This window comes from Podarcis melisellensis (assembly GCF_964234715.1).
Source record: "Podarcis melisellensis genome assembly, chromosome: 13".
Classification (NCBI taxonomy): domain Eukaryota; kingdom Metazoa; phylum Chordata; class Lepidosauria; order Squamata; family Lacertidae; genus Podarcis; species Podarcis melisellensis.
In genome coordinates this window covers 55,084,613-55,110,024 of record NC_138545.1, presented here as the reverse complement: position 1 = coordinate 55,110,024, position 25,412 = coordinate 55,084,613, and the positions used below count along the sequence as shown (strand labels likewise).

At 47.5% G+C, this 25,412-nt stretch overlaps 1 protein-coding gene across 6 annotated transcripts in view; it reads left to right on the top strand.

Annotated features, from left to right (window-relative positions):
- Positions 1-25,412, top strand: part of ACACB (acetyl-CoA carboxylase beta) — a 67,205-nt gene that overhangs the window by 24,822 nt on the left and 16,971 nt on the right. For 3 of the 6 annotated variants that reach the window (XR_014162323.1, XM_081884556.1, XM_081884558.1), the window contains exons 13-40: positions 1,498-1,659; positions 4,139-4,302; positions 5,223-5,373; positions 5,542-5,645; positions 5,986-6,067; positions 6,833-6,978; positions 7,889-8,039; positions 8,324-8,458; positions 8,590-8,736; positions 9,937-10,125; positions 11,207-11,307; positions 13,537-13,625; positions 13,728-13,852; positions 14,450-14,563; positions 15,593-15,706; positions 16,674-16,763; positions 17,228-17,346; positions 17,627-17,650; positions 18,187-18,324; positions 19,014-19,116; positions 20,635-20,742; positions 21,378-21,434; positions 21,637-21,678; positions 21,769-21,984; positions 22,213-22,368; positions 23,045-23,248; positions 24,335-24,490; positions 25,037-25,159. Coding sequence is in view for 4 of the 6 variants with exons in the window: in XM_081884556.1 (XP_081740682.1) it covers positions 1,498-1,659; positions 4,139-4,302; positions 5,223-5,373; positions 5,542-5,645; positions 5,986-6,067; positions 6,833-6,978; positions 7,889-8,039; positions 8,324-8,458; positions 8,590-8,736; positions 9,937-10,125; positions 11,207-11,307; positions 13,537-13,625; positions 13,728-13,852; positions 14,450-14,563; positions 15,593-15,706; positions 16,674-16,763; positions 17,228-17,346; positions 17,627-17,650; positions 18,187-18,324; positions 19,014-19,116; positions 20,635-20,742; positions 21,378-21,434; positions 21,637-21,678; positions 21,769-21,984; positions 22,213-22,368; positions 23,045-23,248; positions 24,335-24,490; positions 25,037-25,159 (3,510 nt within the window). In the remaining 2 variants the exon portion in view is untranslated. Of the gene's footprint in view, positions 1-1,497; positions 1,660-4,138; positions 4,303-5,222; positions 5,374-5,541; positions 5,646-5,985; positions 6,068-6,832; positions 6,979-7,888; positions 8,040-8,323; positions 8,459-8,589; positions 8,737-9,936; positions 10,126-11,206; positions 11,308-13,536; positions 13,626-13,727; positions 13,853-14,449; positions 14,564-15,592; positions 15,707-16,673; positions 16,764-17,227; positions 17,347-17,626; positions 17,651-18,186; positions 18,325-19,013; positions 19,117-20,634; positions 20,743-21,377; positions 21,435-21,636; positions 21,679-21,768; positions 21,985-22,212; positions 22,397-23,044; positions 23,249-24,334; positions 24,491-25,036; positions 25,160-25,412 lie in introns of those variants that run through there. The other 3 variants (XM_081884557.1, XM_081884559.1, XR_014162324.1) reach the window with 3 other exon arrangements.

Below are 25,412 nucleotides of genomic sequence, written 5' to 3'. Positions count from 1 at the left end.
GTGATTCAGTGACTGGCACAAGGTCACACCCTGTGAGCCTCATGGGCAAGGAGGGATTTGAACCCTGATATCCCAGGTCCTCGTCCAGCACGCCAGCCACACTGGCTCTCCAGTTGCAGTAAAGAATGTAGGAAGAGCCCTGCTGGATCCGCCAAGCGCCCATCTAATCCAGCAACCTCCTTCCCACAGTGGCTGGCCAGGTGCCTGCATTTAGCTCTTCTCCATAAGAATGTAGCAGAGAAAATAACCGGAGACTGAAGTGAGCTTGCAGACCCTGGTTAAAAGGGGAACCTGATTAGTGCTAAACATGATTAAGACTTGGTGCACATGTACTCTTCAACTGTGGATGAGCGTATGGGAGCCTGTAAGAGAGAGAAAAAAGGAGTATGGGATTTTTACAAGCCGCTCCTAATCTCTTAGCTGCGGTTGAGACTATGGGTTCATCCACACTCCCACTTGCTTTCTTGAATCATAGAATCATAGAGTTGGAAAGACCACAAGGGCCATCGAGTCCAACCCCCTGCCAAGCAGGAAACCCCATCAGAGCACTCCTGACATATGGTTGTCAAGCCTCTGCTTAAAGACCTCCAAAGAAGGAGACTCCACCACACTCCTTGGCAGCAAATTCCACTGTTGAACAGCTCTTACTGTCAGGAAGTTCTTCCTAATGTTTAGGTGGAATCTTCTTTCTTGTAGTTTGGATCCATTGCTCCGTGTCCGCTTCTCTGGAGCAGCAGAAAACAACCTTTCTCCCTTCTCTATGTGACATCCTTTTATATATTTGAACATGGCTTTCATATTACCCCTTAACCTCCTCTTCTCCAGGCTAAACATGCCCAGCTCCCTTCTAGGCACAGGTCCGAGCAGTTACCCCCTTTCCCTGCTCCTTTCCCATGGAAAACCCATTCTTTAGTGCTAAATTAGAGCAAACATCAATCTGGAGAAAACCCGAATTGCACTTTGCTCTGATTGAGCACCAAAAACCAGTTTTCTCTGGGGGGAAGCAGAGGGAAAAGAGGAAATGTGAATAAGCCTTTAAGGGTTATCTGCATTCACTTGGCAGTTTATTTCATTTTCCTGTTGTTTCCCTAATTGTTAAGTTCTGGTTTATATTTGAGCTTTCACGTGCTGTAAAAGACACTTCCTGAAATATAGTGGAATATAGCACAAGTTTAGCACTTGTTTCCATGTTATTTGCAAATAGATTTATTTTCTGGAAGCAAATATCAGGGAAATGAGTGCTAAATGTATTACCAGAAGTAGTTTTTATGTTATCTGAAAACTCAAATAAAATGCAGAAATTAACAGTCGGGGAAATGTCAAGAAAACAGAATAAACTGCCATGGAATGCAGCCAATATCTTGCCATGTGTTCTGATGCAAAGAAGATAACTGCATCCCATGAAATAAAATGTTTGTAAAAGCATCTGGAAAGGAGCCTGAAAGGTCCAAGGAATTCTGTTTCCTTTTGCCCCTTCTTTTCTCTTCCTCCTCTCAGATTGCCATGGGTGTGCCTTTGCACAGACTGAAGGACATCCGCGCCCTCTATGGAGAACCCCCCTGGGGGGATTCTCCCATTGCCTTTGAGAGCCCCAGCAATGTGCCCGTCCCCAGGGGCCACGTGATTGCAGCACGGATCACCAGTGAAAATCCTGATGAGGTCAGTCATGGAGACTCAAACTGTCCTTACCTGTAAGGAGATGGAGAGGGGATGCTGAGAGAGCTTGGGTCCACATTGCAAGCGTATGGGATGTGAATCCTTTTATCAAGCAGTGTCAAACCTCTGTGCAACAGGAGGAGTTCGCAAATTGCCTATTGTTTACTTATTTGATTTTTTGGGACCCCAGCTTTCCACCTAAGGTTCTGTTATGTTGCTTACAATCTAAGAATGAAATAAAAGCACAATCCAGCAATCATTAAATATGAACATATAACAATGAAGTTTATTATTAAATATTATTATTCAAGATGTAGCAGCAAGGACTAGCAGACACAGTAAAACACAATTAAGTCAGGATTGCTTGGAGAAGATCTTGCAGGAACTCAGATGACTCTGCAAGAGCGCCCCCCCCTTAATGAGGGCAGTGCCTGGGCCTTGCCCCTTCAAGCAAGATGGGGAGCATCAAAGTGGATTTAACTTGTGGAATTTCTTTTTTTATATATAATATTTATTGAGGTTTTACAAAAAACAAAAGTTTACAGAATAAAATAAACAAAAAGCATATAAGAAAGAAAAAATAAGAAAAAGAAAAATACAAAAATTGAAGATTACAAGATAAAAAGAAAAATTAAAAAGAAATCCATTTTTAAATATCTTTAAACTCATTTGCTTGTTTCATTGACCTCCTCACACCTCCCCTTTTTGCATTCCCATTTACATAATCAAATCAGCAAATCCTTACCCTCTTTCATTTATCTTAACTCTAAATCTTAACATATTATTATATATTTTCATATATTATCAATCCATTTTTGCATATTCTTGTTAACCTTGTTGCTAATGCCACTTATTTTCAATCCAACATCATTTTAACATTCGTTAATTTTACAATATTTCTGCAGATAGTCTTTAAATTTCTTCCAATCTTCTTCCACCAGCTCTCCTCCCAGGTCTCTGATTCTGCCAGTCATTTCCGCCAATTCCATATAGTCCATCACCTTCATCTGCCACTCTTCCAGAGTGGGTAAATCTTGTGTCTTCCAATACTTTGCGATGAGTATTCTTGCTGCTGTTGTTGCATACATAAAGAAAGTTCTATCCTTCTTTGACACCAATTGGCCGACTATGCCCAGGAGAAAGGCCTCTGGTTTCTTCAGAAAGGTATATTTAAATACCTTTTTCATTTCATTATAGATCATTTCCCAGAAAGCCTTAATCTTTGGGCACGTCCACCAAAGGTGAAAGAATGTACCTTCAGTCTCTTTACATTTCCAACATTTATTATCGGGCAGATGATATATTTTTGCAAGCTTGACTGGTGTCATGTACCACCTGTATATCATTTTCATAATATTCTCTCTTAAGGCATTGCATGCCGTAAATTTCATACCGGTGGTCCACAACTGTTCCCAGTCGACAAACATAATGTTATGTCCAACATCTTGTGCCCTTTTGATCAAAGCAGATTTAACCGTTTCATCCTGCGTATTCCATTTTAACAGCAAGTTATACATTTTTGAAAGTATCTTAGTTTTGGGATCTAACAATTCTGTTTCCAATTTTGATTTTTCCACCTGGAAGCCATTTTTTTTGTCCAAATTATAGGCCTCTCTTATTTGATAATAGTGAAGCCAGTCTCGCACTTTGTCTTTTAATTTCTCAAAACTCTGCAATTTCAATTTGTCTCCTTCTTGTTCCAAAATTTCCCAATATTTCGGCCATTTGGCCTCCATATTGAGCTTTTTCTGAGCCTTTGCCTCCATCGGTGACAACCACCTTGGGGTTTTATTTTCAAGTAGGTCTTTATATCTTATCCAGACATTAAACAATGCTTTCCTGACAATATGGTTTTTAAATGCTTTATGTGCTTTAACCTTGTCGTACCACAAATATGCATGCCACCCAAAAACGTTATTGAAACCTTCTAAGTCCAAAATGTCTGTGTTCTCAAGGAGCAGCCAGGAGAATGCTGCTGACTCGTAATAAAGTTTAAGGTCTGGCAGGGCAAATCCGCCTCTTTCCTTTGCATCAGTTAATATTTTAAATTTTATTCTGGGCTTCTTGCCCTGCCAGACAAATCTAGAAATGTCTCTCTGCCACTTCTTGAAACAGTCCATTTTGTCCACAATTTGCAGTGATTGAAACAAAAATAACATTCTTAACTTCTGGAATTTCAATCATGTTCTACCACGTATGGTTGAAATAATTCAAGTTAAGAGTGAGTGCCTATGATAGGATCACACTGTAGTAAAGACCTGGGGACATTAAAGCCCACATCCAGTTTTTCTTAGTCAGGTAACACCATCTATGCTTTTCAGTGACTCTGCTGTCTCATGTTTACCATTTTTGTGGCAAGCTGCCTTTTGAGACCTCACTTAAAAGTCGGCGGGGAAATACAGTAAGGCAAAAGTGTAAATGCATGTTCTCCCCCCCCACACACACTTTCCTGCTCCCCATGTCTCTCTTTTGCACCTTGCAGGGCTTCAAGCCAAGCTCTGGCACCGTGCAGGAGCTGAATTTCCGCAGCAACAAGAACGTCTGGGGGTACTTCAGTGTGGCAGCCACTGGCGGCTTGCATGAATTTGCTGACTCTCAGTTTGGACACTGTTTCTCCTGGGGAGAGAACCGAGAGGAAGCCATCTCGTGAGTATTACACTGTCATCAACCTTAGTGGCCTTAAAGAGTTGGGAGCAGGTTACCTGCGAGATCACCTTGCCATGCATATGCTCACTTGACTGCTTTGAGCTTCAGAATGGGCACCCTTGGAGGTGCCATATAACATTTGTTCCACATTGTGGCCACACCACACTTTGGAACTCCCTGCCTATAGATACCACTGTGATATTCACTGTATTCTTTTTCACACCTGTGAAAACCACTTTTGTTTAGGCAAGCCTGCCCAGATACATTGAATGTTGGCATGTTGTTTTAATCTGATTTTAGCTTATCACTGAGGTTATTTATTATTTGAATGTTTTAAATAGCTGTTTTTAACTGTTGCTAAACTACAACTCCCATCACCCCTGGCCTTTGGCCATGCTTGCTAGGGCTGATGGGAGCTGTAGTTCAGCAACATCTGGAGGGCCAAAGCTACCCCACCCCTGCAGTAAGTTAAAACAAGAGCCATGATGTTGGGCTGTGAGCTTTCCCCCTCAAATGGCAGCCACCAAAGTGTAGCTTGAGGATAAGGAAATGTGTGGCTTCATGATGTGATGGTAAACTTTTTAGATGACCAGACTGCAATCCTATCCACATCTGTTTGGGAGTAATCCCAACTGAGTGAATGCAAAGGGTTGCCCTGCAGATGTTATTAGGGAGAGGAGAGAAGGAGATGCAAGACTGCCTCTTTTCATACCGGCATTTCCAGTAACATCTACCGCAATTCCAAGCTGTGATTGGATGATACTTCTGAAAGGGCCTTGCTTCACCCCCTGATAAATCAAATTTCCAGCTATCTTTTTGAGAAAAGCAAATTTATTGTTGTATGCAGAGTCTAGATAAAAAATAAAAATAAAATCTCCTGAGGCAGATCTGTACCTTAATAAGAAGGGTTATCTTCTCAGAAACTTAGTAGTAGCTCTGAAGGAGCTGTCCATCCGTGGGGACTTCAGGACAACAGTCGAGTACCTGGTCAAGCTGCTGGAAACAGAGAGTTTCCAGGCCAACGAGACTGACACCAGCTGGCTAGATCACCTGATTGCAGAGAAAGTGCAGGTGAGCCAAGCTCCGGGTGCCAGTCATTTATGCCATGCTTCTGAATATATACTGCATATTTTTTATTAACCTTTTGGGATTCAAAGATGTGAGCACCTTGGTCTGAATTCTTTCTTCTTATGAAGAAGTTGTCTGTCTATCGGTCTGCCTACATTATTTTCCCTTCAGGCAGAGAAGCCAGACACTATTCTGGGCGTGGTCTGTGGCGCTCTCAACGTGGCGGATGCTCTGTTCAGGACGTCTATGGATGATTTCCTGCATTCGCTTGAAAGGTAAAGCGCCACCTAAAGGAGTGTTGGGGGTGTTACACCACTCAGCCGCATTTGAGAAACTCTTCCTACTCACCTGGGCTTTGGTGCTGACTTGCAGTCGCAAATTATGTTGCAGGGAGTGGCAGCATAGCTAAAGAGCAGCTGTCCGAGCATAGCAGCAAAGTGTGTGTGTGTGTGTGTGTGTGTGTGTGTGTGTGTGTGTGTAATGCTTAGAGTATTCTAAAGGTGCTCTGCAGATCTGTCTTCAAAAGATTGTACTGAAGAGTAACTGAAGGGCGGTGGAGAGGGGAGGAAGAGGATTGTAGGGCAATTTTTGTGCTAAGATGGGATTGTCTTCCAGGGGCCAAGTCCTACCAGCAGCCTCACTTTTGAACATTGTTGACGTTGAGCTTATTTACGAAGGCATGAAATACTCACTCAAGGTAATGCTTGCGAAAGGTTGATCCAAAGAGGAAGGCTCAGAGAGCCAGCTGATTTGTGTGCCAAATGTCCCAGGCTCAGTCCGCAAAGACTACTCCAGTTAGGCTGGGGAAAGACTCCTGTCTGAAGCCCTGGAGAGCCCCTGCCAGCCAGTGCAGGCAACACTGGGCTACATGGACTTGACACTAGATGGCTTCCCACCTGGTGCGGCTTGGGAACTTGATTGGAGAGCAGACTGTACCTGTTGCTTAGGGAGTAAGAAGATAATGAAGTGGTTCATCATGGGACATGAATACAGGTGCCACTACCTGAACATCATCAGTCATCAGGAAATGGTTTGTCATGAGAGTGTTTGTGTAACAAGTCAACATTTTCTATTGATTCCTATGAGGAAATCTATAGTGCTTTTCTGACCACGCAATTTTGTCCCCAAAATGACGAAAAGACCCAGGAAACCCCTCTGAAACCTTGCAAAAAGCAACCAAGGAAGGGAAGAATGCTCTTATTTGCCCCATCTCTCACACTTCACCCCCACCATGGTTTCGGCAGCACAGCTGCTGCAGGCCAGCCAAACATGAAAAGGAAGGCTTTCTTGAGGCAGCTTATCTACACGCAGATCTGGCTGTTTGAATATCTGAATCTGCAGTGTGTATTGTGAGGTTGGAAGTGGGCAGGGTGATAGATGGGGTAACTTGGGGGTTTCCTTCCCACTCTGAGGGGAAGATGGGTAAAAGGGCTCCCGTTTTCTTTTTCTGGCGCTTGGGCAGGTTGCTCGCCAGTCGCTGTCTACCTACGTGATCATAATGAACAACACCCACATAGAGATTGACGTCCACAGGTTGAATGACGGGGGGCTCCTGCTCTCCTACGATGGCAACAGTTATACCACGTACATGAAGGAAGAAACGGACCGGTAAGTGGATTTCTGAGTTGCTGCTTCTTGCTCTTTGTGGAATCCAGTTCAAGGCTTAGCAAGGGAGAGAAGCTTTTCCAGGCCACCTACAAGGGAAGAGCGCGGCCTTGTCTGGGCACACGTGCAGCAGCCGTTTGCTCACAATTAAGTCGCAGTTGCCTGTGATGGAATGGCTAGCAGCTTAGGCTGGGAGCTGTAGGCCAGGGCTGTGCATTTCACTTTAGCTGTCAGGTCCTGCATTCAATTCCCAGACCAGATAAGACAAACCTTTAGAAGAGGGAGGAAAGATTAGCATAAAAGCAATAACAGCTCACATAGAAAAAGGGGGGAGCTCTAAAGAAAAGCATAACAACTAGAGCTGCAGTGTTAAAGTTATAAGTAGCTAGATTAATCAACTAAATGGTGCCTCAATTAATTGGGCCGCAGATTTTAATTTTTTTTTACAACTATTTATTAAAACTGCTTATATGGTTGGCAGGTGGTCGTGATCTGTTTTAATCTGGTGTTTTTGTCATAGCATAAATCTGAAGCAAAAAAGCATGAGAGTTGGAAGGGACCCCCAGGGGTCATCTAGCCCAACCCCCGCAATGCAGGAATCACACCTCAAGAATCCCTGACAGGCGGCCATCCAACCTCTGTTTCCAAACCTCCAAGGAAGGGAGAATCCTCCACCTTCTGAGGTTGGGCGTTCCACATCCTGTGCTTGAGAACTATTCTGTACATTCATTGGCAATTTAATCACCCCCCAATTAAATTAGTTTAAATATTTAAAATGAATATTTAACTTAAGATTTCTTGGTCACAGCAACTGATGGAAAGACGCAACGGTAATGGGACACTCTTCTCTCTGCAATGGGTAGCAGTTAACACCCTAAAAGCTAACCCCCCCCCCGTCTCTTTTCAACTCCAGATACCGCATCACCATTGGCAATAAAACCTGCGACTTTGAAAAGGAGAACGACCCAACCTTGCTCCGTTCTCCCTCTGCTGGGAAGCTCCTGCAGTACACGGTGGATGACGGGGGACACGTCTGTGTGGGCCACAGCTATGCGGAAATCGAGGTAGCCCTGGCATTGGGCCGGCTGGGAAGCATTTCCGAGGATGCTCTGGAGCTGCCTTCCCAGCCACCGCTTGGCAGGGGCAAAGGGGAGCGCATTGGGCGCAATGAACTTTCAGCTGCAGAGTGGGTGGGGATGTGGGGATCATTTCTGGGGTGCCCCCTTTCCCTGGATGCCCCCAGCGCACACTTATTTTGCTTAAGGGCTAATCCAGCCCTGCGTGAATCCGGCTTTCATCCGAGGCCTGTCAGCAAGGGTGAGGAAGCCTCCTGTCACTCTCCAAACAGGTGATGAAGATGGTGGTGACCTTGGCAGTGGAGGAATCGGGCCTCATCCATTACGTGAAGCGGCCAGGTACATTGCTGGAGACGGGCTGCGTTGTGGCCAGGCTTGAGCTGGACAAGCCCACCAAAGTCCACCTGGTAAGTGGGAAGGTGTGTCTGGCTGGGCTCTCCTCCGCCTCTGCTCCGCCCTTCCCGATTCTAAAAGGATTTTCTCTGCTTTTTTCCTTCTTGTGCTGCCCTCCCCAATGTCTCCCCATCCCCACCTCCAGGCCCAGTTGTACACCGGTGGGCTGCCCACTCAACAGCCCCTGCCCATCCTCGGTGAGAAATTGCACCAGGTCTTCCACAACGTGCTGGAGAGCCTGATGAACGTCATGAATGGATATTGTTTGCCAGAGCCATATTTCAGCACCAAAGTAAGGGGGGGGGGTCTCCTTGTGTGCAAAGACCCTGGCTGCTTTTGCACGTGTGAGTTTTTGTAATATGATTTTTATTAAGATTAATCTAAAACAATACAAACAACAGATCTATCAGTCAAAGCCAAGTCCCACACCTTCTGATGCCAGATGCTTCACTTGTCCTGCACAACAAAGAGGCCAACAAAGTCCCACAGGCCAACAAAGTCCCACAGGGACAGGAAGCCTTCTTCTAATCTCCTTCCTGCTGGGGGGAGCTAGGGGGTGGCAGGGCCGAGCCACGCCAGAGGCTGTGGTGGTAATGCGGAATAGGGCCCAACAGTTCCTGGCAGGAACAAGCAAAGCAAGTGGGGCCTCTTCCTTGTGCTTGGGAGGCTCCCAGGCAGTCCTGGCCAAAGCTGGCTTTCATTGCACCAGACAGTTTTCTCAGATGTGCAGAACTTCTCTTAATACAGTCATTTTTAAAAATAATATTTTATTAAGTTTCAGAAATAACAACAAACAGAAAAAAGAAAAAACACATACAGAAAAGTATAAACTTACCAAATACAAAAAATACAAACATTTAATTTGTAAAAAAAATAGAAAAAAGCAGGAAAAAAATCACACTAAGAAAAACACACACAAAAATCCCTTTTTTTAAAATTTCTCCTCTTTGATTCACTTATTTTCCTGACTTCCTCACATCTCCCTTTTTTGTATCCCTTTTAAAAATTATTTCAGCAAATTCATATCCAATTAATTTATCTATTATCAATCCAATCTTATTTTTAACTTAATACAGTCATACCTCGGGATAAATACGCTTCAGGTTGAGCACTTTCGGGTTGTGCTCCGTGGCGACCCGGAAGTAATGGAGTGCGTTACTTCCAGGTTTCACCGCTCGTGCATGCACAGACGATTAAAATGACGTCACTCGCAGGCGCGGAAGCAGCGAAACGCTACCCGTGCACGCGCAGACGCACTGTCGCGTCTTACGTTCTGTTCAGGATGCGAACGGGGCTCCAGAACGGATCCCGTTCGCATCCCGAGGTACCACTGTACTTCCCTTGGGTTGCTTGGCAGTCCCCATACCAATAGAGCCCCTCAGCACAAACTGCCGATGCCCCTGAACTTGCCTTTTCCCAAACTGAATCTGTGTCTTATTTGGGAGGTCCTTGTGTCCCTCATAATTTACTCCTTTTTGATGTTGTTGTTCAGCTCAAAGAATGGGTCTTCAAGCTGATGAAGACCCTCCGGGACCCCTCTCTTCCTCTCCTGGAGCTGCAGGAGATCATGACAAGCATTTCGGGCCGCATCCCGCCATCTGTGGAGAAGTCAATCCGGAAAGTGATGGCCCAGTATGCCAGCAACATCACCTCAGTGCTGTGCCAGTTCCCCAGCCAGCAAGTGAGGGCTGCAGTGGGGAGGGGGAGGGCAGGTGATGCCAGGAGGATTGGGGGTGGGCTGCCTTCAAAGAAATGCTGGGGAGGCCCAGGGGGGATCCTGAGAGAACTGGGGGTGTTCTTGAGCTTTGTGCAGAGTTTCCCCTCCCCCCCCAGGTCTGCGTAACTGAAGTTACTGCTCTTCTCCAGTTGGCATGCAGGGGTCCTCCAGATTGTGATGTGTTAATATGCGACAGCAAAGGAGTCTAATGCAATCCTGGGCTGCATCCATAGAAGTCTAGTGTCCAGCTCAAGTCATTGTACAGCTCCATTCTGCCTTTGTCAGGCCCCACCTGGAATCTTTGTCCAGTTCTGGGCGTCACAATTTAAGACGGATATGGACAACCTGGAAGGTGTGCAGAGGAGGGCGACCAAGATGATCAAGGGTCTGGAAACCCAGCCTGATGAGGAACAGGTTGAAGGAGCTGGGGATGTTTAGCCTGGGAAAGAGGAGACTGAGAGGGGACTTAGCCTTACTTTCAGTATAGGAGGGCACTCATACAGAGGATAGAGTGAGCTTGATTTCTGCTGCTCTAGAGGGTAGGACATGAACCAATGGGTTCAACGTTCTGATGACAAGAGCTGTTCAGTAGTGGAGTGGCCCCCCCAGAAGGCTCTCCTTCACTGGAGGTTGTTAAACAGAGGTTGGATGGCCATCTGTTGGGGATTATTTTGCTGTGATTCCTGCATTGCTGAGAGTTGGACTGGATGACCCTTGAGGTCCCTTCCAGTCCTACAGTTCTTTGATTCTATGAACATCCTCTGCTGCTCTGGAGAAAGAAGCATGGGCACAGAACTGAAAGTGCAGAAACAGGCAGCTCCCAAGTCATCTCCTCTAGTTTTTCTCCTTGCCCTCTCTTTCGTTCCTGTAAAAGACATGCTAGGGTCCTTAAACAGCTTCAGGGGAGAGGGCTCTTGTGCTCAGGTCCTGCTTGCAGATGTCGTACAGGCATCTGCTTGGCCCCTGTGAGAACAGGAGGCTGGACTAGATGGGCCACTGGCTGGATCCAACAGCCAGGCTCTTCTGATGTTCTTTTGCCTCCAAGATTGCCAGCATTCTGGACAGCCATGCAGCCACCCTGCAGCGGAAAGCTGACCGGGAGGTCTTCTTCCTGAACACCCAGAGCATTGTGCAGCTAGTTCAGAGGCAAGTTCAGGGGATGGGGGGCACCCTGCCTTTCTCTTCACGTACATGCAGCATACATTCCCTACACCCAATGTGTGTGCTGGGTGTCTAGTTTTTTTCTGCTTTCCTAGCTGGGGCTGATTTGAGTTGTAGTCAAAAACATCTAGACAGCACCAGGTTGAGGAAGGCTGGTTTAATTAATATGCTGTGGCCTTGCCTAGAAGGAGGAGAGTTGCAGCAAACAGCCCATTGGGGGCCTTTTCCTACATTATATATTTGAAAGTTGTTTCTTTCTTTAAGATTTCATAACTAAATTTTGCATGGTGGCTCCTCAGTTCAAGAATCGGATTTTCATTTACATTGGGATACAGTTGGATACCATTTTGAATCAAGAATTGGTTTCTTAGAATTCCAGAGCAACACAGGGGACAAGGCTTAGTGGAGGATATATATATATATATATATATGCAGGTTTTGGTGTCCTCGGGTGTCTTCCCGTGTAAAAGTTGGGGTGTCTAGGCGACGTTTCGACGAGGTCTCACTCGTCATCTTCAGGCTGGTGCTTTCGGCTTCTTGTTACTGGAACAGAGCAGGATCTCAGTGTTTGAGTTCCTATAAATACTGTTGAGGGGGTGTGGTGTATAGCCTCCAATGTTCTGGGCAGAGAGGAAGTTCCCAGGCTAGTGTGCCTTTTCTTCTTTTGTTCCTTAATTACTTGAGGGATATCTTGAGTGATTTCTTGAGTGATATCCTGAGTACCACTTAGGTGGGTCATTAGGTGTGGATTAGTTGCTAAAGTCTTTGTGTCTTGACCTCTTGAACTTTGTGAAGAGTTTTTCTGAGAAGATGGCTGTACTGCACTTAGTTGTGCTCTGGCTTGGCTTCGTGTATAGGGGCGAGCTGTGGTTTTGTGGCCTGTGTCAGCAAGATCTGTGTAGGGATTGCAGGGGGGTGCAGCATCCGGAGGTGCCACCATGGTTTGGCTACTGGATGGTGTCTGTAATTTATCTGTGGAGAGGGTCTGGGTTTGGGTCTGGTGTGGTTGATTGGTGATAGCGTTCTGTGTGCCTCTGGATCTGGTGTCAGTTTTTGTGGGGAGGGCTAATTTCCAGATGTCTGGCAAGCGGGATGTGTCGTCACGCTTGTTCATGTTGTGAGGGTGTTTCTCTATCTCGATGGCTTCCATGATTATTCTCTTGTGGTGATGTTCCATGTTAAAGAGCAATTTGGAATCTGCAAAATTAATTTCGTGTCCTGTTTCTTTCATGTGTTGGAAAAGAGAGGAAGTTTTTTCTTCTTTTTTGACGGCATTCTTGTGTTCTGCGATACACAAAGGTCAAGACACAAAGACTTTAGCAACTAATCCACACCTAATGACCCACCTAAGTGGTACTCAGGATATCACTCAAGAAATCACTCAAGATATCCCTCAAGTAATTAAGGAACAAAAGAAGAAAAGGCACACTAGCCTGGGAACTTCCTCTCTGCCCAGAACATTGGAGGCTATACACCACACCCCCTCAACAGTATTTATAGGAACTCAAACACTGAGATCCTGCTCTGTTCCAGTAACAAGAAGCCGAAAGCACCAGCCTGAAGATGACGAGTGAGACCTCGTCGAAACGTCGCCTAGACACCCCAACTTTTACACGGGAAGACACCCGAGGACACCAAAACCTGCATTCCTGTACCCGTGAAAATCTACGAAAGCATATATATATATATATATATGTGTGTGTGTGTGTGTGTGTGTGTATATGTGTGTGTATATATATGTGTGTGTGTGTGTGTGTGTGTTTTAAATCTCCAGTATATATATGTGTGTATATATGTGTGTGTGTGTGTGTGTGTTTTAAATCTCCAGTTTAACTTGCTCTGACCTGATACATAAATTATGTAGTTCCTTTTTTAAAAAAAGGTAAAACCTTCATACTTTTTCATCTACTTTATTCGAACAGCTATGCTTCACAATTAAATTCCTCAAGCTAGCAACATGACATTTTTAGCTGAGAGTTGAAAGTACTTTACAAGAGGTGGCGTTGCTCATCCTACCAGTGCCTGTTGTAAACAGGCTGAGCAGGTTTTTCTCTTGCATTAGAAACCTGCAAAGCCTATTTAACCAAAATCAGTGGGACAAAGCTATGTAGGTGCCCACCACAAGAAGCAAAGCCCCTGTGAACCCACCTTCAGCTCTCCAAAAGCTCTTGTCAACCCCAGCAAGAGAGGAATACATCTGTTCCCCTCGTTTAGGTATCGCAGTGGCATCCGAGGCCACATGAAATCAGTCGTGTTGGATCTCCTAAGGTGTTACTTGCAGGTGGAGACCCAGTTCCAGCAAGGTAGGCTCAACAACAGGTTTGCTGCTCTTCAGTCATCACGGGAGTGAAAGAGGGAGACCAAATCTGACAAGCACCCCTTTTTATTTTCCCTTTTCGTCTCAGCTCACTATGACAAATGTGTGATCCACCTACGCGAGCAATACATGCCCGACATGACCCCGGTTCTGGAATGCATTTTCTCCCATGCGCAGGTGGCAAAGAAGAATCTCCTGGTGACGATGTTGATTGTGAGTAGCAGGAGGAAGCTAAGAGCCAGGAGTCCTCTCAGAACAGGGAAGGGGCTTCCTGGGGAGCCACAGATTTTTGTGTGTGTATGTGCGCAGCAGGTCTGTAGCCCTCCGGGCCTGGTTGGACGGCAGCATCCATCTTCCCTGGCCATCGGTCATTCTGACTGGGGCTGGTGGGAGTTGTTGTTTGGCCACCTCTGGAGCAGCCCCCAGATTCACCATTCATTCAAAATTTTATTTGTATGATGCTTTTCTACAAAAATGAATCTTGCTCAAAGCAGCTTGCAACAAAGAAAACAGGAAGGCATTTCGAAATCAGCCACTGCAAGAGCAATTTCATTTCCCAATAGCATAATAGCAAATGTAACAGCATACAAAAGCGCCAACATTTCAATACCAATATAATAAGATTACGCGAACAACATTGTGCCTCTTGGCAATAGCAAAAATAGCAAGGGAGCTGCTGGAAACCCCTCTTCCGAGATGTTGTTCCCCCTTCTGCTTTCAGCTTCAGAAGCCAGGCTCCCTATCCGCTGCTGGTTCCTTTCTACATTGGTGCAGGAAGAGACAATACAGTCTGGCATTTTTTGCCTCTAGGATCACCTTTGTGGCCGAGACCACACCCTGACCGATGAGCTGATGGCCATTCTGAATGAGCTGACTCAACTTAGCAAAACAGAGCACTCCAAAGTGGCCTTGAGGGCCAGGCAGGTCAGTGGGACTCCCGTGTTCTTCCTTCATTCCTGGAACTGCAGGCATTTTGTGCCAAGGCTTTGTGTTGCTGCCTAAGGGGAGAAGGTTCCAAACGGCCCCATGTCAAGCTTTGAATGCCCTGGAGGAGGGTTTGGGTTTCTCAAGGAATCTGAGGAGACCTTCCAGAGCATCTGGCATGGATGGGAAGAGTGTGGCTCTCTGGATGTTGTTGGGCACCCAGCACCCAGCATGGCCAGTTGTCTCAGGATGATGGATGTTGTATCTCAGCGACATCTGGAGGGCTACAGATGTTCCTTCTCCTTAGCATTGACTCTGTGTTTGACAGAAAGAGGATGATCCTGATATGTCCAGGTGGTAACTCTTCAGATTCCAGCTACAATGCATTTTGTAATATGGTCAACCTGATTCTGTTGGTTTTTTGTTCTGTTTTGTTTTGTTTTTTACAAATTTACTCAGCATTTTAAACTCATAGAATCATAGGGTTGGAAGAGACCACAAGGGCCATCGAGTCCAAGCCCCTGCCTGTATTGCTTCTGCTTATTGCGATGTGTTGCTGTTGTGCTTTATTTCTGATGTTTTGTTTTCCTGCTGTATTCTATATTTTGCATTTATTATTTTTATGTTTAAGGTGTTGTCTGTGAATGACAACAAGATTAGCAGTTTGATTTATACTTTGGGTTTAAAACAGATGGTGCTCTAGTTTTTGTATGTGTCAGCATGGAAAGAACGTTTGAAAATGTCTGGTCTTTGAAATCTCAGAAGAGATAGGGGCACTTTCAGTGTCTTTCCCCACTAACTTTTACATCTCCATTCTCTCCTGATCTTTTGCTCCCACGCTTTTCAGATCGTTTGAAATCCTCCGTCTTGGAGGCAGAATAAATGGCACAAAAGTTAGCAATTGTGCACAAATCTTGCTTTTCACTTGTATGTTTCAAAAGGTTTGCTGGGGCCTTGAAAGGTCCCCTGTGATTCCTCTCTCCTTGCTTCCCTTGGGCCGGTTGAACCCAAGCCCCTTTTTGTTCTCAGGTGCTGATTGCCTCCCACCTCCCTTCCTACGAACTGAGGCACAACCAGGTGGAATCCATTTTCCTCTCAGCCATAGACATGTACGGACACCAGTTCTGCCCTGAAAACCTAAAGGTGACTTGGATTGCTTGTTAGGTCTGGCTCTTGCAACTGACAGCATCTGTTCACACTAAAGAGCCATTGTCGTGTCTTGGCAAGAGTGCTGGACTAGGACCCAGGAGAGACCAGGGTTCAAATCCCCACTTGGCCATGAGGCTCCTCGGTGTCCTTGGGCAGTCACTCATGCTCAGCCAAACCTACCTCACAGGGTCATTTTGAGGATAAAATGGGGAGGAAGAGAATTGTGTGTGCCACCTTGAGCTCCTAGGAGAGAAAAACAGGTCGGATACGAATACATGACATAAACTTGAGTCACGCTTTAGCCAAGAAGTACTGAGGGGTGGAGCTGGTCCTTTGCCCAGAGTCAGTCTATCAAATCCCTCATTTTTAAAAAAGTAAATAAACTTAGCTGAGAAAGACCCCTGCATGCTTATCAGAGAAGACAGCATTTTCAAACTATAGTTTGTATTCATTCCTTGTATGACTCTGTTCTTCCTTCTCCTTGTCAGTATTATGCCCTGTGGGCAGATCCATACTTTAGGGAGGTAGATGGGTAGAGAGAGAAGAACTCTAAGCAGCAGCGTCAAAAGGCCACAAACCAGTAGGGATGCTGCCTCTTGATGCTTTTGTCGAAACCTCAGCTGTGTGCATGACACAAACACAGTGATTGTTGGTGATAACTCCATCTTCAGTGGGGGAGAGGGCCTTGGTCTCATTTGAGGCCTGAGTGATTCTAATCAAACTTCCTCATGGAAGCATGAGAGGTGGCGGACTCCCCTTCCTTGGCGGTTTTAAGAAGAGGTTGGATGGCCCCCTGTCATGGATGAAATCTTGCAGGGGGTTGGACTGGATACCCGTGGAATCCCTTCCAACCCTAAAATCCTATTATTCTAAATTCTAAACCAGCGTGATTCTAAAAATGTGTTGTGATCTCCAACGGCAGGCCTGTTTGTTCATTCGCTGCTCCTCCCTTCCTTTCTAGAAACTGATCCTTTCTGAAACCACCATCTTTGATGTCCTGCCTACTTTCTTCTATCACTCCAATCAGGTGGTCCGCATGGCAGCCCTTGAGGTAAAAGGGAGGATGGAAAGGGTAGAGTAGGGTAGTGCTTGAATGGAACACAGTGACATTTTTCCCCCTTCCAAAAAAGGGAGGGTGCTCTTGTAGCACTGATGGCAGCTGCATAGTTTGGGGCAACTGCTGGCAGGCCGGGGATGAATGCATGCAGCACTCATGATCTGAAGGGTGGGTTTTCATTCATAGAACAGTAGGGCTGGAAGAGAGGGACCCAAAGGGTCGCCTAGCCCAAACCCCTGCCATTCACAGATGCGTTGCAGCACTCACATGACGTCATTGACATCCAATTCCAACCTGCATTTCCCCACCCACTCCAGATGTGCCCTTTCTGGGGGAAATCCAAGAAGCAAAACCACCACCACCCCAACCTGTGGCCAGCACCCCCGTTTGGGGAGGAAAAGATTATAGCAGTATGCTGCTCTTCACCTGTCATTGGAATTCCCTTCTTTCCTCCCCAGGTGTACGTGAGGAGAGCCTACATCGCCTATGAGCTGAACAGCCTCCAGCATCGCCAGCTCACGGACGGCACCTGCGTGGTGGAATTCCAGTTCATGCTGCCATCGTCCCATCCAAACAGGTGGGCTTAGCCAAGAGCCAGAGACCGACCGTCTTGCACTGGCTCCCTGGGGCTTTGGGGGCTCTTCAACATGTGTGCATGGGAGGACCTTTGGTGCAGAAGGAAACTGGACAAGGGCAGGCTGGAAAGGAGGTGTGGGCATGGGGGCAGAGCTACCAGAAGGTCCCAGGTTCAGTCCCCGGCCTCTCCACCTGAGACCTTGGATAGCCGCTGCTGATTGGAGCAGGTGGCTCAGTGGCTGGGCATGAGGTATAAGGAAGCTTTGTGTGTCTTCTTTCAGAGGCAGCAGCCCCGCCCTGAGCAGGTAGAGTGTCTGGTTCTTTACACTGTGCAGCATGAGTGGCAATGTAAAAAGAATAACCTGGCTGCAAGTGCGTGTACGACTCCTTGCCTACCTTTCCCTGGTTCTTTCATTCATTCTGGGCTTGCTAACTAATTTGCTTTTTGGTAAGCATGTGAAAGGGGTCTTTCTTCTGGGATCATGGGATTATGATTATTTTTTCACGTGTTCTTGGTCCCTGCTATGAAGCTTAGAAGTGAGCATTTGTCGCCTTAGGGAGCAAGGACTTTCAAGGGCTGAGATGAGCTGTGTGCAGCCACCTCCTGTGACCTGTCCTGGGTCAGCCTTCTATCCATGCTGGGAGTTGTGGGATCATCATGATGAGCTGTGAAATCTCCAAGGCGGCAGGAGTGAGGGCTGCCCTGGGGGATCCGTGGTGCTGCTGCAGCACTCCTGTTTCCTTCACGAGAATAGCCGTAACCCCCTGAGTCATCCAGGAGTCCTGTCTCCATGACTCTGGGGCTCTGCTGTGCCTGATTCTTCCCTTCCTTTGTGTGTAGGATGTCTGTGCCCATAAGCATCTCGAACCCCGACTTAGCCCGACACAGCACTGAACTCTTCATGGACAGCGGCTTTTCTCCTCTTTGCCAGCGGATGGGGGCCATGGTGGCTTTTGACAGATTTGGAGACTTCACCAGGTAGCTGAACAGCCATGTTTTGGAGGAATGTGTTGTGACCCTGGCCTTCTGAATGTCACCAAACAGCTAGACCACATTCACACCGTACCTATGACGTGCTTACGATACCACTTTAAATAGTTATGATGTCTCCCAAAGTATTCTGAGAGCTGCTGTTTGTTCAGGGTGCTAAGAGCTGTTGGGAGGCCCCGATCCCTTCCCAGCTACAATTCCCAGAACTCCCTTTGAAGAAGGATTGATTTCTAAACCGCTCTGTGAATTGTAGCTCTCTTCCAAATTATCCTGTGTGTAGCATCCTGGGGACAGCACAGAAGTCTTTATTAACCACCAGTCATTCCCAGGAAAGAATGTAGTTCTAGCCATTCTGTTCAAGAGAGCTGTATCTTCAAAGATGCTTTGGAGGGTTTCTGTTTAAGACCAGGTCTATTTGTATACCCACCATGTTGCATACAGTTTGTCTGATTCCGCCCCCATTCCTTTTATGCTCTGAGTTATTTTCTCAACGACTGTCACTTGCCAGACATTTTTATACCATAAGTCAAGCGACAGCCCTTGTAAGGACTTCCAGGTTTCGATAGCCAAGCGGCCACTGAAAAAACAGCCAGTCAGTCCTTATTCTTCACATCGGCATTTAGGCCCTCTCATTCCTGCTTTGACTCTTCTGCTCCCTGTTTTCTCTTTTGTGCCAGAAACTTTGATGAGGTCATTTCCTGTTTTGCTGACCCCAACCCTTCCGAGAGCCCCTTGTTCAGTGAGGTGAGGGCCACGCTGTACGATGAAGAAGACAGCAAGGTGAGCGACTTGTGGCCCTCTAAGGAGCTCAAGGTGGCATACAAGGTTTCTCCCTTCCTCATTTAATCCCCACAACAACCCTGTGTGGTAGGTTAGGCTGAGAGGCAGTGACTGCCAGCTTCATGCCCAAGTGGGGATTTGAACTCTGGTCTCCCAGGTCCTAGTCCAACATTCCACGCTGGCGCGCCAATAAGTGGGGAAGGCAGAATGCCCAAGTCAGCCTCTGCCACCCTGTTCCTTGTCCAACTGCAACACAACAGTCCTGCAGTGCTGCCAATGGATCTTACTCTCCAGTAGTTGCTGCCACCATCCTCCTGTGAAGAAAGGGTCTGCTACAGGAGAGTATCATAGAATCATAGAGTTGGAAGAGACCACAAGGGCCATCGAGTCAGACCCCCTGCCAAGCAGGAAACCCCATCAGAGCACTCCTGACATATGGTTGTCAAGCCTCTGCTTAAAGACCTCCAAAGAAGGAGACTCCACCACACTCCTTGGCAGCAAATTCCACTGTCGAACAGCTCTTACTGTCAGGAAGTTCTTCCTAATGTTTAGGTGGAATCTTCTTTCTTGTAGTTTGGATCCATTGCTCCATGTCCGCTTCTCTGGAGCAGCAGAAAACAACCTTTCTCCCTCCTCTATGTGACATCCTTTTATATATTTGAACATGGCTATCATATCACCCCTTAACCTCTTCGCCAGGCTAAACATGCCCAGTTCCCTTAGCCATTCCTCATAAGGCCTTTGACCATTTTGGTTGCCCTCCTCTGGACACGTTCCAGTTTGTCTGTGTCCTTCTTGAACTATGGTGCCCAGAACTGGACACAGTACTCCAGGTGAGGTCTGACCAGAGCAGAATACAGTGGCACTATTACTTCCCTTGATCTAGATGCTATACTCCTATTGATGCAGCCCAGAATTGCATTGGCTTTTTTAGCTGCCGCGTCACACTGTTGGCTCATGTCAAGTTTGTGGTCAACCAAGACTCCTAGATCCTTTTCACAGATACTGCTCTCAAGCCAGGTGTCACCCATCTTGTATTTGTGCCTCTCATTTTTTTGGCCCAAGTGCAATACTTTACATTTCTCCCTGTTAAAATTCATCTTGTTTGTTTGTTTGTAATACCCATGGGCAGCACTGCAGGGCTGTTGTGTTGCAGATGGGCAACAAATGGGGTGGGAGAGCCTCTGTGGGGCTTCACCCCTTTGCCACCCTCCCACTTACTCTTGCAGCCCAGATGGGAGGGAACCTGGGAGGCACTAAAGCACTTACTTTTAGGAAGGCTCCAAGCCATGGCACCATGGCATTTGTTCAGCCTGCACAGACATTTCTGGGGAAAGCAGAGCTAACTTCCAGCTGCCTTATCCTAATCCAAGACCAAAGCAGCTTGTCTGTTTCCCTGGCAGACACCCCCCCACCACTTCCTAAGCCCCAGCTACTTTGAGGCCAGTACACCCTGCGTCTCCCAGACAGTTACTATGGTTGTCACTGTAACTGACCGTGTGGCTTTGCCGTTTCCAGAACCTCCGAGAGGAGCCCATCCATATCCTGAATGTTGCAATTCGGTGGGCAGAGCACCATGAAGATGAGGAGCTGGTGCCCGTCTTCAGAGCCTTTGCTCAGTCCAAGGTTTTGTGCTTTCCACTTCACTCTGGGGACTGGCAGGAAAAACAGAATGGGTCTTGGGCTTCATTGGAAACACATTTGAGTCACGTGACTTCCTCCAAAGAATCCTGGGAAATGTAGTTTGTTAAAGCTGCTGTGAGGGGGTTCCTAGCAGCTCCCAGCCCCCTTAACAAACAGTGTGTGTGTGTCAGGTTCTTCATTCAGGCGAAGAAGGAGATGTGTTGTGCCCTGACAGCCATGCATTAGGCAGCTAGCCCCCTTGTTTTTAGCAGCTTGCTTTCCATTTTTGGGCTGCGAATTCTTGCCATGTTTGTGCAGGGAGGTGGGGGCGCAGCTGCACACATCCCATTTGTTCCCCGCAAAAAAATGCATTTGTTGAGCTGGTTTTTGGACTCAAGGGTGCACATTGAATGATGAACCCGACTACATCACCAGCTGCAGATCCTCAAGGCCAACGCTGGCTCCTGCTCAAGGCAAAGCCATGCCTACATTGATGCTGTCTGAGCCGATGGTTTGTGTTGCTCTTCCCTGAAAGATCAACTATTTTGCCCTTGGAGGGTGTCGTGTCTGTGGGAAGTTTCTCCTAGGCTCACTCACACCTTTGCCCCTGTTCTCTTCTTGGTCTGTTCTCCATACAGAACAACATCCTTGTTGAATGTGGGCTCCGAAGAATCACATTTTTGATAACACAGCAGGTCAGTGAAAGTGATGGAATTTCATTTTGGGGTTTTTAGGATTGGTGGGTTATTTTCTTTAAAAAGAAGACAAGGCACTAAAGGAATGTTGTTATCGGTTGTTCTTATATCCCACTTTTCTTCCCGAAGGAGCCCAGTTCTCTGTAGTGGGGGGAAGGGGCTTCTCCTTCTCCTTGTTTATGACTTTTGCTTTCCGTTGCAGAGGGAATTTCCCAAGTTCTTCACATTCCGGGCACGAGATAAGGTGAGTTGGCCCAGGTGGTTTTGTACGTGGAAGTTAGCTTAGCTTGCGCACTGCCAAGACCAACAGGTGCTTGTCCCACTTTCCTGGCAGTTTGCCGAAGACCGCATCTACCGCCACTTGGAGCCAGCGTTGGCCTTCCAGCTGGAGCTGAACCGCATGCGCAACTTTGACCTGACAGCAGTGCCTTGCGCCAACCACAAGATGCACCTTTACCTGGGTGCTGCCAAGGTGGAGGAAGGCGCTGAAGTCACAGACTACAGGTTTTTTGTCCGTGCCATTGTCAGACACTCGGACCTGATCACCAAGGTAAGCCTCAGGGCTGAGCCAAGGGAAGCTGTCGGGGGTGTGTGTGCAAGAAGTGGAAGGGGGCCAGGAGCGAAGCGTCTGCTGAGGTCAGCTCAGCCTGAAAGCAGGCATTTTAACCAGGCTCCTGCCCGGCTCCTTATAGCACTGTGAAGCCTCTTCTTTTCTGCTTTGAGGGTCTTTCCTTTCTCTCTCTGATGTGGCGCTTCCTCTGCCTTCTCTCTGGGACAGGAAGCCTCGTTTGAATACTTGCAGAACGAGGGTGAGCGGCTGCTCCTGGAGGCCATGGATGAGCTGGAAGTGGCCTTCAGCAACACGAGTGTCCGCACCGACTGCAACCACATCTTCCTCAACTTCGTCCCCACCGTCGTCATGGACCCCTCCAAGGTCTGAGCCTTGCTTGCTTCCCTTTCTGGTAAACACCTAAGAAGGGCTCTTGCAGATGGGACAGACCAAAGGGGGCTCATCTCATCCAGCACCCTGCTGCTCACAGTAACCAACCAGACGCCTCTTCCGGGAAGCCCACCAGCAGCAGCAGCAGCAGTCTTCCGACACACCTTTGTGTTTGTGTGTTATTAGTTAAAGTACCGTGGTACCTCGGTTCTTGAGGAAAATCCATTCTGGAAGCTCATTCAGCTTCCAAAATGTTTGAAAACCGAGGCGTGACTTCCCATTGGTTGCAAGAGCTTCTTGCACTCAGCGGAAGCCGCATCATATGCTTGGGTTCTGAAAAATGTTCGAAAACGGAAGCGTTCACTTCTGGGTCTTCGGTGTTCAAGAATTGAAGTGTACGACAATGGAGGCATTTGGGAGCCGAAGTTCCTCTGTATTTTCTAATCTGCAGTGCTTCTGAATGACCGTTGCTGGAAACTGCAGGAGGGGAGACTGCTGCTCTTGGGCTCGGATCCTGCTTACAGATTTCCCATTGGGGCATCTGGCTGGCCCCTGTGAGAGCAGGATGCTCGACCAGATGGGCCATGAGCCTGATCCAGCAGGCTCTCCCTGCATTCTTAACATTCTTAAAAGAATATTATCAGTCTGATTATGTTGGTGGCACCCCCAGATTGAGGAATCGGTGCGCTCCATGGTGATGCGCTACGGGAGCCGTCTGTGGAAACTCCGGGTCCTGCAAGCCGAAGTGAAGATCAACATCCGCCTGACGCCAACTGCCCAGGCCATCCCCATCCGCCTCTTTCTCACAGACGAGTCGGGCTACTACCTGGATATCAGCCTCTACAAGGAGGTCAACGACCCCAGCACGGGAAATGTAGGTTTCTTGCATGTGCCGGAGATGATGGAATGTTTGTGTACGCTACTCCTTTGTTCTTGCATTGTTGTTCTCTGCACCAATCATGACCACATAGTATAAAGTGGGATATCTCCCTCCGTCGCTCTGTTAGCTGAGTGGCAGAGCAGCTGCTTTGCATGCCAAGGGCTCCTGGTTCAGTCCCCTGACTGAACCCCTGGAGAACTGCTGCTCTTCAGAGGAGGCCAGGGAGGGAGGACATTGATGGCTCTCCAGAGGTTGTTGGACTCAACTCCCATCTGCCTTGAACAACCAATAGTCAGGGAGAGCGGGAGTCATTGCCCAGCACCACCTGAATGGCCACAGGGGCTCCTACTGGGCCTTATAGACACTGGCTGCCTTCGGTGATGTCTCCTGCAGCCCCCAAAGAATTTGCACTTGCAAATGTTGGAACGGAATGTGAGAGGACAGAGGAGCCACTGCTCTCTTGCTATCCTTGCCGGCCCGTCTTCTGTCTCCTCCTACTCTAAGTGCCTCTCGGCATTTCACAGCCTTTTCTTTGCCTGAAGGAAATGTTGCCTCGTTAAGAAAAGTAACTTTGGGGAGGGAAGTACATGGTCAGTGCTCCCTTTTCTATCCATCCATCTGTTTCCTGTTTGAGTTGTAGGTTAGTTTAAAAATGGGAATTTCAGAAATCAGAACACAAGGGCCAGCTCCGCAGCAGACCTTTAAAGTGCTATGATACCCCTTTAAACAGACATGGCTTCCCCCAAAGAATTCTGGGAACTGTGGGTGCTGTGAGTTATTAGGAGACTCCTGTTCCCCTCAAAGAGCTACCATTTGCAGAGTGGTTTAACAATCAATCCCTCTTCCCAGAGCACTCTGGGAAATTGTGGCTCCGTGGAGAGAATGGGGGATCTCCTGACAGCCAGGCGTGTTTCAAGTGGCATCATAGCACTTTAAATGTATGGAGCGAATGTGGCCAAGTTCTGCCCCTCACAAACTCTGTTGCCAGGTTTGGAACAGCTTTGATTTCACAAGTGTAGAAGTCTGCGGGGAAGAGTGAGGAGGAGGCAGCCTGACGCTGTGCTTTGCCTCCTGGACTAGATCATGTTTCACTCCTATGGAGACAAGCAAGGGCCTCTGCACGGAATGCTCATCAACACTCCGTACGTCACCAAAGACCTGCTTCAATCCAAGCGCTTTCAGGCCCAGTCACTTGGCACCACCTACGTCTACGACTTCCTTGAGATGTTCCGGCAGGTGAGCTGAGGACGAGGTCCCCACATCTCCTTCTGTTGGATCAGGGAAATGCTTTGTAAGTGGGAAGAGCAGGCTCCAGTTCAGCCCAGAGGCTTCACAAAGTAGTAGAAGGATTGTGCACACTGCTGCACACACAGCCCCCATCCCACAGTTAGCTCTGGTCAGAAAGGTGCTTGAGGTTTACATTACTTATTTTTTAAAACCCTCTAGTCCCTGCTTCTCCAGAACTGATAGTGAGACACAACTGCGGGAGTACATGGCGGGGGGGGGGGAGCAGCGCTGCTTTGGTCTGACTGCAGCCCTTAGAGCAGCAGTGGGGAGTCCGTCGCCTCCAGGCTTCCAGATGGCTTCTCCCTTCTTCCTTGGTCCTTCTGGCTGGGAAGGCGAGTCAAAGCTGGAAAGCCACTGGATTCTCACCCCACTGCAGAAGCTGGGCCAGGAATCCTTGACACACTGGATCTTCTGGAGTAAGAAAGAGTGGCACTCTGTTGTTTTGCTCATGGCTCCTTGTTTTCAAAAACGACTCTCATGTTGGTTCCTCTTTAGGCTCTGTTCAAATTGTGGGGTTCCACGGAAGCAGACCCTGCAGATGTCCTGACCTACACAGAATTAGTGCTGGATTCTCAGGGGCAGCTGGTACAGATGAACAGGCTGCCTGGAGGAAATGAGGTAGGGCCATGGAAAGGCAAATCCCCCCTAGGAAAGGAACTGAAAACTGCCAACATCATAATGCCATTGGATTGATTGATTACTTTTATATTCCACCTTTTCCTCCAAGGAGCTCAAGGTGACAAACCTGGTTCTTTCCCTCATTTTATTCCCACAACATTCCTATGAGGGAGGTTGGGTTGAGAGGCAGAGACTGGCCCAAGGTCACCCTGAGTGGGGATTTGAACCCTAGTCTCACCCTGTTACCACTACA